At 48.2% G+C, this 19,780-nt stretch overlaps 1 protein-coding gene across 2 annotated transcripts in view; it reads left to right on the forward strand.

Moving 5' to 3' along the window:
* The first annotated feature begins 6,863 nt into the window (after window positions 1-6,863).
* Window positions 6,864-19,780, forward strand: part of PXDC1 (PX domain containing 1) — a 22,665-nt gene continuing 9,748 nt past the window's right edge. The window contains exon 1 of one of the 2 annotated variants that reach the window (XM_019668532.1): window positions 6,864-7,456. In XM_019668532.1, the coding sequence (XP_019524077.1) occupies window positions 7,201-7,456 (256 nt within the window). In that variant the 5' untranslated portion in view covers window positions 6,864-7,200. The remainder of the gene's footprint in view (window positions 7,457-19,780) is intronic. The other variant, XM_019668531.1, reaches the window with a different exon arrangement.

Here is a 19,780-nt window from a genome sequence, read left to right on the forward strand (position 1 = left end):
ACAAGGCTGTGGTGAGGCTTAATCAGATTCAGAAAATAATTCTGTTTTGTTGATTGAGTGCATATCCATGTGCTTTAAAAAAAAACACACAAAAAAACAAACAACTGAGCACTCAGATTGTAGGATGAAAGTTCTTTGGTGTAAAAATACCTGAACTCTGCCCCTAGGCCAGAGTCCAGAACCTTAGCCATTTGCGCCCTCACAGGTTTACACGCTTGTGAGGGGACAGGTCACTTGAGTATATACACTGTTGTATGCTGTGAAGACAAATAAGACACGGGAAGGAGGCTGTGACAGGCAGGAGCATGTTCTTTTAGGAAGAGTGGTCGGTTGAGGAGGGCGTCTCTGATACTGTGGTGAATTGAGCAGACCAGGGAGGGAGCATCGGGAGGACACAGGGCAGTGTCAGGCTGAAGCCACAGTAACTGCAAAGCCCTGGGGTGAGACCTGCCTGGTATATCTTAAAAGGAGTGGGCTGATGAGGTGGGAAAGTGGTAGGGGATGAGGTAGAAGGCTGGGGGCAATAGGGTGACACGGCAGGTCACATAGCCGTCTTGGAGACCAGGCTGAGGTTTCAGAGTCTAATTCTGTGATGGGAAACCATGGGAGGGAAACCATTTACAACCCACACTTAGTAACTGAATAAGGTTCCGTGACCTGCTTATCTGTATGGTAATTTTCCTCTGCTCCTTTTTCTCTTCTACTGTACTTCCCTAGGCCTTTGATTTTAATTTATGCATTTTCATTGTATATTTATTTTGGCAAGTCATCTTAGCTCTTTCGTGGAATAAAACAAGACATATTTATGTCTCTGTATCTATGCAGTAAAACTTTTTAAATTATATTACTTGTTTTGGATAACATTGTTGGTTAATATGAGCAGCTATGTTAGCTCAAAACAGGTAATAACAAAGTTCAGGCATGGAAATTTTATTTCTATTCAAAATGTAAGGAAATGCAGAATCCTAGTAGTAACAATGATTCTTTATTTAATCTAACCATGCAAAGAGGCCTGATGTTTTTCTCATTATAAGTGGTACTCCTTGTATAAATATTATGGGCAGGCACTATGTCTCAAGCTACGATGTTGATCCCTGACTATTTCAGTTTTGATCTTTAAACTTTCCTGATTTTTCCTATATAATTTCCACAAACAAGCTGCTCATGGCAGCCTTGAAAGCAGCTTGAGTGGATGCTCCATTGAGCTAATAAATGTGGAAATAATGTTTAGCATCAAACCAAAAAATCATGTTAAAGCATCTTACATATTCATGCTTTCCACACCATTGCGAAAGATGGCGTGAGTGTAGGAAGAGGTACAAATGTTTTGTCTGTCCATAGGCTGTTTACTTAATACCCTCACACAGGTTATATGTTTATTTTAGGAATATTTACTGAATGCCAGTAACTGAAAAGTATAAAACTCCAGCAGCCCTTCCAAGTGGGCTTATTTAGTGCTGTGACTAACACTGATAGTTTTAAACAGCCTTGGGGTTTCATTGTCAGGTTCAAAAATGGTGACTTAAATGTATGTAAATGCCTCAGCTGCAGCTAAGGGTAAAGTCTGTTACGTAGGCCTTAAATAACAAAATTCTGTCCTCAGACAAAGGGCAGTGGGAAATATTATTCAGGTTGACATGAACATACAGAGATGAGGTTGAGAAGAATGGGGTTAGGGTTCCTTGGGAGTAACAAGGATGAGAAGGAATACTTGGGTGAAAAGACAGATTCAGAGAGAATTCATGCTCAAGTGAATGCCGTGGTAATCTGGAGCCCAGCCTTACATGTAGTCAGGAAGCTGAGACACTAGGAGCACAAGTGACTGGCTACACAGCTAGCTCAGCGTCTGCAGTGACAAAAAAGCATAGTACAAGAAAAAAATTTGCTTAGATGAAATTTTAATATTATCTTTGAATGACTGCAACAATGCTCATTTATTGCATTACATTTGGAAAACACAAAAACTGCACAAAAGAAAACAAAAGTGTAAATCCCATTCCTGAGAGATTGTCACCATGAACACTTTGGTCTGTTCCCTTTTAAAATGGTTCAGTGGCTGCGATTCGGGTCTCTAGGAAAATCTAGATTTGATGATAGATTATGAAATCTTCCCAAATGTTCAATTGTGGGAAATTGAGGGAGTGGCATCATTTTGTTGGGAAGAACAGTGTTGGCTCTCTACCTCATTCATTCTTTCATTTCTTTCCCTCACTTATTCACTGAACAGATATTATTGAGGATTTACCATGTGCCAGGCACTGTGTCAGGCATCAGGTATACAAATATGCATGAGATCCATAGTCCCTGTCCTCATAGAGATTACATTCCAGGCCGGAAAACATAATTAATGCTTAGTTACAATTATGAACCAGGGCAGGCACTATGAAATTATACACCAGTGTTTCCTGAGATTTTCCAGACTTACTTTGTCTGGTTTATGCTGGAATCAGCCTTGCTATCCAGAGCAGCCTGCAGACAGTGAGGCCTGGGGACTTGCTAGAAAAGCAGACTCTCAGGCTCCACCCAGGTCTACCAAATCAGGATCTGCTGTTTAACAAGCTCCCAGGGGATTCATGGACACATCAGGGTTTGAGAAGCACTGGCCTAAAGGATGAGAGAGACTAAGGAGTGGAAACAGGTAGTGGAGGAAGGGGGCACGCCTGGGAGCAGGCTCTGGGTGGGAAGGCACTGGCACTTTGAGATGGTGAAGGAAGGCCACTATGGCTGGGACCAAGGCCAGATGAAACTGGTGGGATCAGCAGGGAGGCCCTCGGTTTGAGGGTAGCCATGGGTTTGTGATGACTTTAGACCCTCTTGGAGCCCTCAGTTTCCTCATCTGCCAAGGGGCAATTATCCTTTACCTCACCATCCCCGAGGGCTGTTGTGAAGATCAGATCAGTTAATGGGTCTGAAAATCACAGCTGGGAGACCCCATCACTACCACCCTTTTGAAGAAAAACAGAACCGCTGTGGTATGTGGATATTCACTGATTACCTCACTGTGTCCAGAACAACTGGTGAGCAGAATAAAAGTCAATGATGGTGTTCATATGAGTAGTTTATGAAACTCATCCCAAACACAGGTAGTGATGAAAAAAGGCTCTTTAGCTCTAAACTTCACATGTTGGGAAGGTAGAGTTGGAAGGGGTGGTTACAAATTGTGAAACCTATAGTGTTCGAGTCACCCTGGGACCGGGATCACCTCCCTCACCACAATCTCACGTTCGGTTTTAGTCTGAGTATTCAATTTTATTTTTCAGACTCTTGCTGCCCCCAGCTTCCTACTATGTTGCCAGGTCCAGAGTGGGTGGGACACAGAGGGTGACCTGCAGGACTGACTACCAACCTTTGCACTGTCTTTCTCTTAACTTTGAGGGCTAGGTAGAAAAAGTAGAACTTAAAAAAAATTGAAGCCAAAACAAAACAGCCACAGAAGAAAAATAAACATCTCCTTGAAAGTTAAGGCCTTGAATCTCGTGAAGTCTTTTATTCCCACTATTTACTCTTATTAATCGGATTGAAGTATCTGGTTTCCAAAGCTCTTACCCACAACCAGGGCTCCTCCTCTGATATACCTGCGTAATTCTACACCAGACTTGGAAGACTGGACAGTGACCCAGAGAGCTCCTCTTTGTTCTCCGTTTTCACATTGTATTATGTAGCCTGAGGCATTGAACTAGCTGATAGCTTGATTTACAACCTGAAACCACTCTAGCTCCTCTGTATCTGTTCCTAACATTTATATAACACAGGTCCTCAAAGGTGTTTACAGCACACTTTCTGCCATCTACCAGTTTATTTGTCCTCCCAACAGTATGGACTTTAAAAATGTTTGTTTTTCATGGAAAAGCAAATCCCGACAAAGTTCAGGTGAGCAGTTTGAGATTACACAACTGGAGTTAGGCAGAACCAGGAGCCAGAAGTTGTAGAACTTATTTCAGAGATTCTTTCACCATCGCCATCAGAAAATATTTTAAAAATTACATAAGTGATATGTGCATTAATTTAATTTTGAAATGTCTATAAGAATATAGATAAAGCCAAAGTTCCTCTTGACACCTCCACATCTTGACTTGTTTACCACCCCAAAGGCACCTTTATGGGTTTGGCAGGTATCTTTCCAAATTTAGTATTGTTTTGTCATATATATCTATATTATCATGCTATATTCATCAGTCATTTCCACTGACATTTTTTCCATTGGCATTTTGTTTCTGAGTGCTATCCATACTTTTATAACAGATTCATTTTTGTGGCTGCACAGTATCCAGCATGCTTATGCATCACTAATTCATTCATTCCCCTTTTGATGAACAGTGAAGTCATTTCCATTTTCTCACTTTGGCAAACACTGAAACAATGAATGTCTTTGTACCTTTCTCTTAGTGCCTATGTGGAAATGTTTCTCTAACATTGAATCCTAGAAGAGGAATTGTTGTGTCACAAGTTACACACATTGTCAGAGTTTTAACAGCTATGGCTAAACTGCCTTCCAAAGAGCCTTTCCAATTGCTCCACCCAAACTCAGTGTATGAGGGTACATGTCTCTCCAGAACTGCAAAAATTCATGTTCTTGTCAGACTTGCCCATGTATATTTTTCAAAAGTTAAATATGACTCTCAAATATGTTTCTACAAATATGAAATGCACGTGTCAAAAACTTATGCAGTTCATTAATTAATGAGAAAATTTGTAAGACGAAAAAGCGATTTCAAAAGCCATTTGGGAAAATGGGTTAATATAGTCCTTAACAAAATATGAAAAAAAGATTTCTAGGCTAGATATAAAAGTGGTTAATGTCTGACAGGGCAATAAATCATAACTTTGAGGTTATCTTTTGTTTGGAACAAAAATTATTTTATTTGCATCTCCACCAGGCACAAATTTACGAGTTAATATATAACCTTACAGAGTCTTAGCCTTTCATTAATAGTAAATAGCAACATCAAACAATGGTACAGTCCCCTAGAAAATTAAGTAATCCTTGGGCCTTTAAACAATGCTTCAATATGACATTGAAAGGACATACACTGAAAGGATAACTATCCTCTTGGCTTTATAGCTTAACAAATTAAAAAAATCTGTATCAATGCAATGGATTTAAAAATGGCAGTTCATTGTGTTTTAATTTGAATTTCTGTAATTATAAGTGACTTTGGGGCATTTGTTATTTTTACTTGACCATTCAGTTTTCTCTAGTTCCAGCTAGCTCTCTTTAGACTAACATCAGTGATATGAAAATACTTTCTTCTCTGTACTGACCAGGAATGCCTAGCATAAACTGAAGGGCAGCTTCATAAAGATAGGCTTCCTAGGAAACAGGGGAATGAAGACCTGATTCTTCCTAGCGAAGATTTTTATACAGCAAAGGGTGCCCCCAAAACTGGATGCATGAAAACACTTTAAATTTGGCACTTAAAGTTCTAGTGATGTTGCCCAGGCCAGCGGCAGTGAAAGAAAAGGGGGTATGTCCAGGGAGGATGAGTGAGGGTGGCTCAGTGGGGGTGGGTGGGGTGGGGTGTAACTCAACTTTGCTCAGCATCGTCTGCCTCTGCCCTTAGGTCCCTTCCTGCACCGGACGGACTCCTGTGGTCAGTCTATCAATCACTCAACACTTACTGGTTGCCAGCCGGGACGGGGGATTGGCAGATTTTTCACAGGGCAAGCAGGGAGCGTGATCAACATAGGGAGGTAAAGCTGGACCTAGATGGTGAACTTTGAAGATATGATATCCGCAAGTCTGAATAAAACCTGGTGGTGGTGATGTGTGCGGCGGGAGGGGAGGGCGGGGAATGAGGACCATCTTGGTCTAGATTCAGTCAAGTGACGGGCAACCTGCGCTTAGTCCTAGTTGGGCTTTGGAGACTTTCTACAACGCTGCTAAGGGCTTTCGGGCCTCACCTGGCTCGCCTACCACTGCCTAGGGCAATGGGCCACTTCTGGAACCGATTTACAATTCTTAAACTATCGCTTGAAATGATCTTCCAGTTAGGAAGAGCCTAAGGGACCGGAAGCTGTGAATTCCGCCTGCTGTGAATCCCAGTTTTCTTTCAATGTGGGCAGTTTCCCAGTTAGACTTCCGAAACCCCTCCATCTCACAAATGGCCACCGGCTCACTCGGAGTCGCCCTTCTCCACCACTGGTCTGTTGTACATCTTAACAGGGGACCCCTTCTCTTTCGGAGGGAGACCCATTGGCTGCTGGCCGAGGACTCAGGGGACGCCCCTTTTCTCGCTGAGCCCTGCCCCCTTGTCTGTCTTTCCCGCCGCGTCCTGGCCTTGGCCCGGCTGTGGCACGACTGGAATGCGCGGGGGTACGCGGAGCGAGAGGGTGCGGGGCGCGGGCTCCCTGGGTGCGTGGGCGGCGGCGCGGAGAAGAGGACCAAGCCAACAGTCCCAGCCGCCGGCGCGTCGGGTCCCGGGGTGCGCAGTGTGCCCTGCAGTCTCCCTCCGTTCTCCGTCCAGCCCTGGGCCCCTGCCCCGACACCCGCGCATTCCCATCCCCGTCGCGGGCCGGGTGGGGCGAGGAGTCCTCGGACCCGGCGAGCGCCGGAGGATATCGAAAAACGGAAAGAGAAAAACGTCTCCCCCGAGAACCCCTGAGCGTAGGTCCGCCACGCCCTCTTTTTCCAGTTTTCCTTCCAGTCACCGGCTGGCGACTGAGGGGCCGCGGGGAAAGGAAGCGACGGGGGCGGTCCGGGTCGGGGCGGGGGGTGCAGAGGCGGGGCCGAGCGCTCGGGTTTCGGGCCTGCTCGGGGCGGCCCGGGGTCCCCGCGGCCCCAGCAGCGCGGGCTCCGGGTAGGCGGCGCGGGGCGGGAGCGGCGGGCCTGCCACCCCCTCCGCGCGCCGGCCGTGGCGCGCCCCCTCACCCGTAGGCGGAGGAAGGCGGCCCTGCAGCGGCCTCGACGTCGACTGCCGCGCCGCCCGCGGTGGGAAGTGCCTTATAAAGCCGCAGCTCTGCCGGACGGACGGACTCTCGCACCCTGTCTCGTGAGTGCGCGCGGAGGCGGGGTGCGGACCCGGGACAGATTCCCGACGGACCCCGATCCCGGGCAGCCCCCAGACCGACTCCGGCTCCGGACAGACCTCGGACGGACCCCCGATCCCAGGCAGATCCCGGCGCGGCCCGGACGAGCCTCCTGCCCGCGGGCGGCTGGGGCCGAGGGCGGCCCGGCGGCGGGGGGCATGAGTGGCCCGCGGCATGGCCTCGGCGGTGTTTGAGGGCACCTCGCTCGTGAACATGTTCGTGCGCGGATGCTGGGTGAACGGTATCCGCAGGCTCATCGTAAGCCGGCGCGGCGACGAGGAGGAGTTTTTCGAGATCCGCACGGAGTGGTCGGACCGCAGCGTGTTGTACCTGCACCGCAGCTTCGCGGACCTGGGCCGCCTGTGGCAGCGCCTCCGCGACGCCTTTCCCGAGGACCGGCCCGAGCTGGCGCGCGCGCCCCTGCGCCAAGGTGCGGGGGCCGTGGGCACCCGGGGGGGGGGTGGTCTCACGCGGCGATGTGGTGGCGAGGTCGTTTTAAAGTGCAGGGAAGGGAAAGGGGAAGTTACTTAAACCGAGATTGAGGCTTTCCCCTCCGTCTCCGGCACGGACAGGGAACACTTATACACTCTGCCCCAGATGAAAGGCGCCCAGGGCGCCAGTGGTAAGAAGACGGGGAGTCGGCCCATGGAGCCCTGAGGCCTTCCCGGCCGAGATCCGCAGGTCAAGTGCCCTGATCGTCACCAAGGACGGGTCAGTGAACAGTACCAGTGTGGCGGCCAGTGTCAGTGTGGCCCCCAGGTCGTTCAGCCTCAGTCCCTGCTCCGGAGTGGCGACAGCCTCCCTCCCACCCTCGGGAGGGCGGGTTGCGACCCCAGACCCGCTCAGACTGCAGCGGTAGGGGCTTGGGAAACGTTTGGGAAGAGTTCACAACAGTGTCCAGTCGGGGGTCGCGTCATTTCTGGGAGCCGCCCTCAGCGCCCTCCCCTGGGAGGGGCCGCGCCTCTTGTCTCTGGTGACAGAAGAGCTTGAGTGCGAAGTGCCACGCAGCTTTCTGTCACTCCTCGGGAGGGGCAGCCCCACGGGCAGCTGCGGGGGAAATCTGGGGTCCACACCCTAGGGTGGGCCCACATTCGGGTTTGATTCACTGCGGCAGCCTCCTCCCTGGCCTTGTGACTGGTCCTGGCTCGTGGGGACTGGAGTTTTCAGAGAACTGCTGTGGTTTCCCGTTTCCTACTGCGTGGCTGACGCCCAGCCCTCGGGCTGCCCTTTGGAGGCCAGGCAGAGAGGACGTTGGAAGAGGCGAGCTAAAGTTGAGATGGGAAGGATTAAAAGCGGGGAGAAAGGGCCTGGGAGGACTGTAGGGCTTCTGAGCAACTCCTCCTCCCTTACCCCCACTGTGTGACCACTTGCAGCTTGGTGACACTTCACCCAGAAGCCTTCCTTTCTGTAGTGCTCTAAGCTGTGGCCTACTGCACCTTTGATGACATTTACTGAAGATGAGGGTGTGGCCAGGACAAAGTCTCCTTAGCTGCTGGTTTGCCTGAGGTCTTAAGGTAACCTCTACTTCCCCCTGCTGATAGCCCCCCACCCCAGAGTGTGAATTATATGGGTCATTAGCTCGTTCCCATGACACATCCTCTGGCAAACACATCGTTTGGCAAGGCTCCCAAAGCCAGCAAGTTTGAAGGCCCTGAGTGAGATGGTCTGCCGTTCAGGCTTCTCTTCGCTCCTTAGATTCTCCCATTTATAGCCATTCTGGAGATAGTTTAGTATTATTTCAAGCATGGAAGCAGTTTCCCTTGGATTTGCAATTTGGGTGTATATATTATTATATTTTTAAATTTAACAAATGAATGTCCAAATCAGGCAAGATTAGATGAAGGAACCACAGTTTGTTCAGTGACTTACCTCTTTTCTGGAACAAGGCGGGCCATAAATAAATTGGAGTCCCTGAGAGCTGCCAGAGCACTACCTTCCGCTCTGCCTTCCAGGTCTCACTCGGCTCAGGTGGCCCAGCACCTGTCAGCCCAGGCGCTCCATTTGGCTTCTGCCCTGTAACATAGTACGTATTGCCTACTTACTTTTGTGTGTGTGAGGATTCAAATGCAGAGTAGAGTGTCTAGTAAGCCCTCCATTGATGATAGTTATCGTCATTGTTCCCCTCAGTGTCAGCTGCTTCTGGAGACTTGCAGACAGTGGGCGGGGAGGAGGGTGAGGCTTTTGCCACCCTGGGACATGGTAGTTAAAAGTTTTACCTGGAGCAGAAGGAAGGTGGGTGTGAGGCCCTTGACTTGCCATGCACGTGCCCGGCTCTGTTGCTTCTGTGCTCATTTGTGCTGGGTCAGTTCGGTGTTCCTGAGGTGTAGATACACAGAGAGTACCACTGAAGAGTGGACCACCTACAAGTGAAAAAGTGTTTAGGAAGAAGGGGGATTACTGGGGAGAAAAGACACTGAAGGGCTATGAGAGTTGCTTTCAATTATCTAAAGGAGAGGGAAATTGGAACTAGGTATTAGATGTGGCAGTCCGCGGGGGCAGCCGCCAGGGATGGTGAGGATGGGGACCAGTGGCTGGGTGTAAAGGACTTTATAAGCCCTTGGCTGAACTGCAAGGTCAGGCTCGACATCCTCTGGAGGGGAGGAGATGGAGGCCTGGGACCTTTTTTCTCCATTTTGTCCTTGATTCTCTGCATGGAGGCAAGCTAGTCCCTCCCCCAGCACCACCTGAGTTTTGTTGTACAATCCCAGGGGAAGTCCTTTTCCTTTCTCAGATCCATGTAAGCCAAGGGAAATCATTTGCTAGGTAAAATTCATCACAGTAATGTAAAAGAAGAGTCCACCTTATTTCCATGCAGATTTATTATTTGCATAAAAAGATTATCTGGGTATACAAACTAAATACAAAAGGCAACTAGATGTGTGTGTTGCATTGGAAATGCCAGGTTTTCTCGGTATAATTTCCTATCAGATTTCCTTGGTTTAAGTTTATTAAAATATTTCTGGGCTTAGATTTGTGCTCTCTAGTTTCATTAAAAAGCTTTGTGAGGAAATCTGGGTTTCAGAGCTGACGCTGGCTGCATATTGGTAGCTCTTGTAAATGTACCACTGAATACCTTCAGAAGGTGTGAAACCTTGGCCCATACTTGCTTTGAATCTGCAATTGAAGGGATACGGAGCCTTTTCTGTTAGTCCCTGAAGTATTGCAGTGGGGGAGACATTTATACTGCAGGGGGAGAGAATGCGATTTTTCTCTCTTCTGCTCATGCACTGTAATGTTAGGCTTTGGGACCTCCAAGTGGGCTTTTGTGTTGCATGGTGACACCTGTCCAGAGATACTTGAACCGCATGGAGGCATGGTGCTCACTAGCTCACCTTCCTGACCTTCTGTTAGGGCAAGGCTGACTTCAGGGATACTGTCCTCCATCCTTTCTCCTTGGAATCTTGGCCTCTCACTTTACCCTTTTCTTCATCTGGGTCTGATGTATCTCCTCTTCTTTTCATGTGCTGCAGCTCAAGGGGGCAGAGATGGATACTTCCTGCTGGATATTAGCTCTGAGTGACCAAGGTGTCCATTTTCACTTTTTCAGTGCTCTCACACCAGTGATGCTGAGTCTGTAACTGAAATCCCCTCTGTGCAATACTTAACGTGGTTCAGGGTTTCCTGACCGGACTGTGGCCAAGGACTCCTGCCTATCCCATCTCTCGCATCTGGGAAGGTTTACACTTTCGAACAAATATGCAGAATTTCCTCATTGACTGTTTAGGGCTCTTGGGCTATTTTGATCCTTTTCTACAATACCTATTTCAGGTCTTGTGTTGTCTGAGCTGACCTGGTCACCACTGTAGCAAGATTCCATTTCCAAAGTAGCCAGCGATCTTTGATTCTTGAGACCTGGAAAATTACCATTTCGCTTTTACCGTCATTCATTGAGCAATTATCTACTGAATGCCTACCATGTGCCAGGCTTCATCCTAGGTGACACAGTAGTGAACAAAACATACAAAAAAAAAAATTCCCTGCCCTCGTGATGCTTATATTCTGGTTGAGAGAAATCCAGTAATAAACAAGATGAGTAAAACATGTTAGCTAGTGATAAATGTTCAGAAGGGGGGGAGAAAGTAAGCAAGGAAAGGGGCTATGACTTGTGGGGGTAGGGGAGGGGTTAACTCTCAGGTAGGGTGGTCCAGAAGGTCTTGAAGGAAGTTACCTCTGAGTAGAGACCTGAAGGAAGTGACGGAACCAAACTGCATCAATACCTGGGGAAGAAAGAGGCTGAGGCAAAAGCAAGCGCAAAGGCCCTGAGACCTGCATGTGCCTGGTGGTGGCGTTGAGTAGCGAGGAGGCCATGTGACTGGAGTGGAGAGAGGGAGATGGCGCATAGTAGGAGGAGACCAGGGAGGTAGGGAGTGGGTAGGTCACGCTCAGATTTGGGTGTTTATTCAGAAATGGAAAGCTTTGAGCAGTGGAGTCTGTTGATCTGACATGCACTCTCAACTCTTATGTTGAGAAAGACTGGGGAAGGCAGGGAGACTGGGAGAGCTGCTGGGATGTTGTGCCAGGTGTCGCAGGGCAGGTGTGAGAAGTGGCCAAGCACTGATCTGTCTGGAAGGGAGAGGCACAGCTTGTAGTGAGAGACCAGATGTGGGGTGTAAAGGAGTGTCTGTCGGAGACGCCAGCCTGAGAAGTAGAATCGCTGTTCACTGAGGTGAGAAGCCTGCAGGAGGAGCTGGTGTAGGGGTCCAGCTTTGAGTGCAGTATTTTGGCATTTTCTCCGAATAAGACCCACCCTTGAGAGCCTGTGTGGTACGAGTGCGCACGTCTGTGTTCACCTCTATCACTGAGGACATTAACCTACCTGCGCACTTATAGACGGTCTATTCTTAGATGTGAGATCTGAGGAACCGGAGTTAGGGCCTCCAGGGCATTACCAGGAAGGCATGGACACAGATACGCCCACCAGACTCCCACAGCCCTGACCGCTCAAGGAAGACTTGTGCTCCGCTCCCAGGCCCTGAGCCTGGCCACTCATTCTCATGTGGGCAGATGGGAGAAGCTCTGTGCTATCCCCAAACCAGTGGGGAGAACACCACCTGATGCAGGGGGCAAAGTGCAGTCACCAAGTTGACTTTCTTAGTAAAAGTGGCTGAAGAAAGAGCGGAGGCCACATGGGTCCCAGGCAGCAGATCATGGGCACAAAGGCCATCTCTGCCCAGCCTGATGGGTGCTCGCGTTGGGCTGCCCCTTGCCTCTGACGCAGCCCTACCCCCATGCATAGCTTCACCTTAGGGTATCCTGCCCTTTCTAACAGGGACAGTTTTCTCAGGGGGATTTGGGATATCCTTTCTGGTTCACACACCTATTATGAATCTCTTCCACATATAGGGCTTGTGGGCTGGGTGCTTTTCCCGGGCCCTCAGGGGCAGCATGGCGGCACGCTCTGCCATCCCAGTCTAGTTCCAGAACCATCATCTTCATGTAGCCTGCTCTTTCTCTCTCCTCCTCCTATTTTATCTTTCCCAAATTCACACCTTGCTTCCGCCCTGACTTCATTTTGGTTTCCACGCCCCAGGGCTCCTGGTGTCCGTTCCTTTTCCCGTGAGTGGCCACTCGACTGAGTTTGCTTTGTGGTCCTATGATCTCATCCCGTCAGATCTCAGACTGTGCTGTGGGCCCTGGTGACCTGAGCTAACCTCTCAGCTACAGAAGGAGATGACCAGAGCTGTACACAGGTGATGCAGTAGCTGACATCTAGGTCATGGTACGTTGCACCGCTTTCAAATGAGAAACTTGGTTCTGCTTCTGGATCAGTGCCACGCACCCACTGCTAGCACCCTGGCCGCCCTCAGGCTGCCCCCAGGGACACAGGTTCCCGTCCCTCTTTTTTTTTTAAAGATTTTTATTGGGGAATTGGGGGGATGGGAACAGTGCTGGGGAATTGGGGGAAGGGGAACAGACAAGTTGCTGTCGTTTTGTTCTTCAGTCTAGTTGTGGAGGACGTTGCTTCACTGGCCCAAGTTGGCACCATCATTGCGCGCTTACCGGGCGAGGCAGATCAGTCGCCGGCTTCTGAACGGCCGCTCACTGCGGCTGCTGGTGGCTCACGCTGGCTGATGGCTACACACGGTAGCCCATGGCAACCCACTGCCACAGGGGCTGCAGCCTATGCTGTCACTGGCGACTCACGAGAGCCCAGCTCAACTCAGCATCTTAGCTGTAGAGGGCAGTGTCACTGGCCCTCATATGTGGGATCCGAACCAGGGCCCTCTGGCGTCCCAAGCCAGTTCTTAACCATCGCGCCACTCGGCCGGCCCCCATCCCTCTTTAAAACAGTCTAGGCCATATGTCTCTCTGTGGTCCTGTTTTTATAAACACTTTTTTAAAAGCTGAAAGATGTTTCTGCATTGTGACCATTCATGATAAAGGAAGATTCAGAGTGCCAGGGCAGGGTGACCATGCCATGCAGAGCTAATAAAATAGTAGGCATTTGGTCAGTTTGCCACTTCTGGGTGAAGCTCAGCTTGGAGTTGCATAATGCTAATGGGAGATGGGAGACCGAGGAGAGGCTGATAGTGTCTTGTGTGAATTTTACCCATGTGGCCCAGTAACAAGATGCCCCAGGCCACTGCCTCCTCTGGGTGAGGCATCCTTCGGGAGTGCCAGGCTCTGGGCAGCAGAGAGAGTAACTAGGACAGTACATCCTTGTTAGCAGCAGTTGGCATTTCTGGCACTGAAAGCCATATTTTATTGGTATATTGGTTCACTTTTACTTTCTTGGCTGATGGTAGATGTCCACTGGCCACTTTCGGTCATCACCGCTAAAAAGGTGGTCCCCTTGTCCTGGAACAAGCCTGAGAAGCCCTCCAGAGCCCCATGATCTGAATCTTCTTGATGACAGGTGCAGGGAGGAAGCGGAGGCAGAGTCTGTTCTCTGTACTTTTCTGGTCCGGCTGTGGCCTCTCTGAGGTGATGACAGCACAGGGTCTCACATGACAGCACACATGCACATGTTGGGATGTTCTTCTCTAAACAGACACCGCCAGTCCATTTTCCTTACCTCACCCCCTAAACTGAGTCACGATGGTGGACACACCATGCAGCTCATTTGCGAATTGACGCCAGCAAGTTTTACTTCATATTTGTTTTAAGAGCAAAACTTAATCATGCTTTGCTGATATGTAATGAAATCAATAGGAAGAACGCACTGGGCATCATTTTGACAGGGAGGAGGGAAAGAATGAACATGTAATGAAATCTTTTACACACAGTATCTTTAATCCCACTAGAAATCTGCCCTGTTTCCCCCGTCAGAAAACCGGGGCCTTTGCGAGATTGGGTGACCCACCTGAGAGCACAGCATCAGGTGGGAGGGGTTCAGACAAAGTATTTGAAACCATTGGCTCTGGAATCAAACAGGTGAGGATTCAGATTCTGGCTGTCACCTGCCACTTGCCCAGTGACTTAGGCACATTGCTTATTTCATCAAGCCCTGGGCACCTGTCTGATAAACTGTCAGTAATGATATCTGCATGGCAGGGTTGTGAGCTTGGCAGCAGTGGTTTCCTCAGAGGACCCAGCTACATGCTGGACACATGAGAACAGTTGGCTTTGGACTCAGGACCCTGTGACAGCATTCCGTCACCGAAAGTCATCCAGATGGGGAGTGTGGGCATGGGGGCACCCCAGAGTCCAGCCCACTGCTCCCGACATCGTCCTCTCCAGGTGTGGCCCTCCATCCTCTCATCCTGGAGAGGCAGGGATAGTGATAACCCCTGCCTGGGCTAAAGAGAGAGCCCACAAAGGAGTGCCCTGCATCATCTCAGTGGGGTCCGTGTGGCTTTGCTGTGTCAGAGACTAGACTTTGGTACTTGGTGTGGGTCAGGCTGGGAATATGCTCCTGGGGGCAGTTTCACAAGGGCTGGGTTAATGTGAAATACCCGGGGCTGGTGTGTGTATTACCCTAAGAAATAGAACTGCCAGGCGGGCAGAGTTCTTGGGGCCAGAGCCTGCATGGGAGGTCATGGCTGCCCCTACCCCATGGGCAAATTCCTTCATGTGGTCTGTAAGGTTCTGCCTGTCTCAGCCCTCCCTACCCCACCCTCGCCATCTGGGCCTCCTGAGGGCCTCCACACTTCCTGATCCCATGCCCCCTTGTATCTGCTCAGCCTTCAGGCCTCCTACCCTAAGTGGGTGGGTCCCTGCTGTGAGTCGTCCTGTTGTCCAATTGTCCCAGGTGACACCCCACTCACTGTGGCCAGTGTTGACCTCACATCCATATCCTCCTGGTTGGCATGAAAGCACTGGGAGGCAGGAGTCCTGCCCGGCTTCTTGGCTGAGGTGCCCCCCACGCCTCATAGGGTGCCTGGCATGGAGCAGGAGCACAGGCTGTACTCTGGGATGAGTGCATGATAAGTGCTTCCTGTTTTGAGAGCCTAGAATGGGGTGGTAGTCCCTAAATACTTGGATGTTTTAAAACAGACTGGCTAAGTGAAGGGCTTCCCAAACATGCTAAATGTGAAGTTTAGTAAGGGAATCCTATTTGTAGTGGGAGAACAATGAGGCCTAGAGAAAGAGGGATAAAGGGAAGGACACAGTAAAGATCAGTAGTTTGAAGTCAAATGCTTATTTCCTCAAGTGCTAAAATAACATTCACTCAAGGGAGCATCTCACAGGTGTAGGAAGAGGCAGAGGAAGCAAGAACATCTCCCCTCAGCCCCTCTTTGGGTCTTCGAAAGTGTTGTTTTGTCTCTACCTCTTCTGTCTCCTCTGCTACTATGTCTGCTCTGCTTTTCATTCTTGGAAAGATGCGAGGAGAGCTAAACGTAGCTCAGCATTCCAAACTCCTATAGTTGGGTGTGAGCACCACTGAGCCAGGGCAGCCTGCCGGGCACCACCTTGTGTGTAGCAGGTGGGAGCAAGGGACAGAAAGGTCTCCCGTCCTTTCATAAACGCTGTGCCACACCTTGCAGATGGCAGCACAGGAGATCGCTTAGAGTGGCCTCGGATTTCCAGGGAGTTGGGATGCTGAAGTATGCAGAGAATAACCAACTCAGTTACATTCTCAAGCTCATCACTTCTTACTCTCCATTTCCTGAATTTTGGCTACCTATTTAGAAAACAGGTACTTAGGAGGTAAGCCTAGAAGGTTTTCCTAGAAAATTTAAAGTATTCTGCTTCTAAAATTTGCATTATGCTCAACCTTTAAAGAATATATGTCTCTTATGCATGCAAGATGACCCTGCATTCTTCACCTGACCCACACAATCTTTTTCTCTATACAGTGTTGATGAACACATTTGTGAAATGGAAAAAGGAACTCTGTAAATGTAATTTATTGTTTGACTTGATTTGAAACTTCACGTGACAGAAAATTTCCCTAGGGCTCTGTTGTGGAGTCTCCTCTTAAGAGACGGTGTTCTTCGGGTAATGGACACTCCTCCGTGTGCTTTGGAAAGGGCTGCCTTCCTTTCATGGACCCAAGAAGACTCTTGTCTTTATTTCCAGAATTATAGCAAGCTGCAGAAGGCACTTAGGGCAGGTTCAGATCACCAGAGTCCATCCTCAGAGGAAGCCTGGGGACAGTTCCCAGAGGTGAGGTGCTCCGCTCAAAGCTGCCACTTCCTGAAAAAAAAAAAAAAATGGGACCTTGGACCCAAGTTTCTGATATTGGAAACAGGTTTGTTTATATTCGCTGTCACTGATGGATCTTTGTGCTGATACCAGATGTTCAGTTTGGGTTCCAAAAATAAACCAGGTGTCTGTGTTTACATAAAAGAAGCTAATCCTGAAACTGACAGAAACACATCTGTGTTCTCAATTTTCAAGGCTAAACTAAATAGTTTAGAAGGAAAGGGCACCCTGGCTGCTCTAGGTTTATGTTAGCCCTGAAATATATATAAAATTGGCACACTGATATTTATATATAATTGTGTTATCAATCAGTTTCAAATTTTTAACAGTTTGGGGCTAAAGCTGGATAAAATTTTCACATCACAAATTGTGTAGAGTGAAATCTTAAATATGGAGGTTATAGTAATGATTATGCTTTTATCAGAAATTAGGAAAATTTCCTGGGGCTGTAAAGTCTACTGAGTCAACTTCCTGATAGAAGAATCTAAATATGGCTTCCTATGTTGTCGCTGGACTAAATCTCCAGGCATCCACAGAATGCTACCATCCCCTGCTGGCCAGTCCTGGAAAGACAGTCTCATAACCAAGAGGTGTTTTTTTTCTGATCAATGGCAAATTCACAACCATTTCCCTCCTACAGTATTTATTATTATGATCTCAGATAGTAAAGCAGAGTCAAACAAAATCCCCATAAAATTCTCCTTCCATCAATAATATTTGGAATATAAAACCCAAAATTTCAGATAATTCCAAATTGTTGTATTTAAGTACATTTTTGAAAATAAAGTTCAAAATTACTTACTGTAAACAGTTGCTATTTACTAAAACTGTACCACCCATTAAAAGCCAAAGCTCTTGAGGGTCATGCAGGAAAAATACAATAGATAGGATAAAAAATACAACAGACAGACTAGAAAGCAATCTGGATGCCTATAATTAGTTTGAGGTAGTGGTCCTTTGTGGACTCATAGTTGTCATCTGTCCCTGAGAAATAATGCAATGTCCCAAATGTGTGTTCTGCTCACAACTCCACCTTTCAGTGTTGTATCATGTTAGAATTTGTAACAGTTTGGGGTGTAGCCAGCAGGCGCTTGAGGTTTCTACCAGTTGTGAAATTGAGAAACCTGAAGGAAGGAACCCCAGTGACCACAACAAAACAATTAGAAATTTAAAAATGAAAAGTTTATTTCTCAACTGTGACCCCAGAGAGTCATTTTAGGTTTGTCTTTTTAAAATACTTCCCTAACACATTTAATGTACCCATCATTTGATGGGGAAAAAAAACCACTTCAAACAATGAAAGTAGGGTGATTTCCAGGGCCCAGGAGAGGAGGGAGATGTGAACGTTGGAGTTTTAAGAGAGCCAGGCTGTCGATAGCTCCTTGGACAGTGGCGACTCCATCCCCTCATCTGGGGTGTTGGGGGGCTCTGCTGGACAAGGCAACTGCTGGCCCGTGCCCCTCACCGCTGTGCTCCTAGCTCTGGCAGGGGTGGTGCAGTGTCAGTCAGCCCTGGTCTGCTGCTCTTAGGTGGGTTTCAGTAAATTCAACTGAGTCCATCACTTCATGAATCCACCTTTAATCAGCTGAGGCCCCTCCTGGGGGACAGGCCAGTGCTCATTGCCATTCACTTGGATGAGTTTTCTCACAGAGAGGACAGCACCTTAAGAAAACTGATCCAGGTCTCCAGCCTACTGTCACCCAGGAATCCATGATAGGGGAGTAAATGATTAAAAGGGGAAAAAAAGTGCCCCTAACTGAAAGCCCAGAGCTTAAAAAATAATCATCTGTCATTTCTGTTCTTGCAGGGAGGGATTCCGGCACCTCCCTTTCCCCATTGAAACTTCCTCAGCTTCCATTTGTTTTGAAGCATGTTTCCATTCCCAAGTACCATTTTGCTTCCATTCAGAAGCAGAAAGACAGAAGAAAGGAAGCAATATGGTTCTGCATGCTTCCGCAGCTAACATCAAACCAGGTGGCCGGTGACTCAGTACGCTCACTGAGTATACTTACCTCTGGCAGCTCTCCTGACCTAGAGCCGCTGGCCCGTTGGCCCTGGCTAGGGTCTGGTTCAGTATGATGTGGGGAAGGGTGAACTAGTTTACTACCCATGAACAAGATGGAGCACACACATGGGAGATAGCTAATACTTTTGTGTTCTCTTAGGCAACTTGATTCAGTCAACAAACAGCCAGCACATTGAATCCCCTGCGTGTGTCAGGTCCTGTGCTGATGGCTGATAAAAGTGAGATGAAACAAAGGCACCTCCTCCCCTCAGGTTCGCACAGTGGACTTGGGGAGACCAATAGGTGCAGAGTGGTGAATGCTGATGAGGTCAGGAGAGACGTCTGGGAGCCCAGAAGCAGACCAAGTTCCATCCTCTGATGTGAGGAAGACTTCACAGAGCAGAGGGCAGGTGCCCACCCCTTAAGGGATGGGTGGGGTTTTCTCATTCATGAGCCTGGAGGTGGGGAATGTCAGCAGGACTGGATCTCCCTGCATGAGAGTGGGGAGTTGTGTGGGCAGCATGGACCTTTTCCTCAGGGGTTGGCTTGAGAGTGTGGTAGAGTCACAGGGCACAGGGCCATCAAGGTGGGCAGGGGTCAGATCGGGGAGATTCTGTGCACTGACTTAAAACACTGATACTGTTTCCAGAGGCCTGACCGGGTACTTCCTGCCTTTCTCTAGTTAATTCTGGAAAATGGGTCACCAAGAAGATAGGGTTGTCAGATAAAATACAGAACACCAAGTTAAGGTTAAATTTCAGATACACAATGAACAAATTTTTTTTGTTGCATTATTCACTGTTTATCTGCAATTCAAATTTAACTAGGTGTCCTGTGTTTTAGTTGCCAAATTTGGCCACCTTAAGAGAAGATCATTATAGAGCAGAATGTGTTTATCTGACTAAATATCACCCTTGGAGGTTATTAACTCAACCATGGGTTAAACATTAATTCAAAGATGTAACCAAAAATATGTTAAAGCAAAGATACAAGAATTATAAACTTCTATCTTGATTTAAGATTGTTAAATTATGCTTTGCCACCTATAAAATGGGTGTAAATATGCTGTGCGCTCGCCATATAAGAGGCTAATCTTCCTACAAATGTACCTACAGATCATAAAATACTAGTGTCATAAACTTGATTGATTTAAAACTAGTA

The sequence above is a fragment of the Hipposideros armiger genome, unplaced genomic scaffold (genome assembly GCF_001890085.2).
Source record: "Hipposideros armiger isolate ML-2016 unplaced genomic scaffold, ASM189008v1 scaffold_529, whole genome shotgun sequence".
NCBI lineage: Eukaryota > Metazoa > Chordata > Mammalia > Chiroptera > Hipposideridae > Hipposideros > Hipposideros armiger.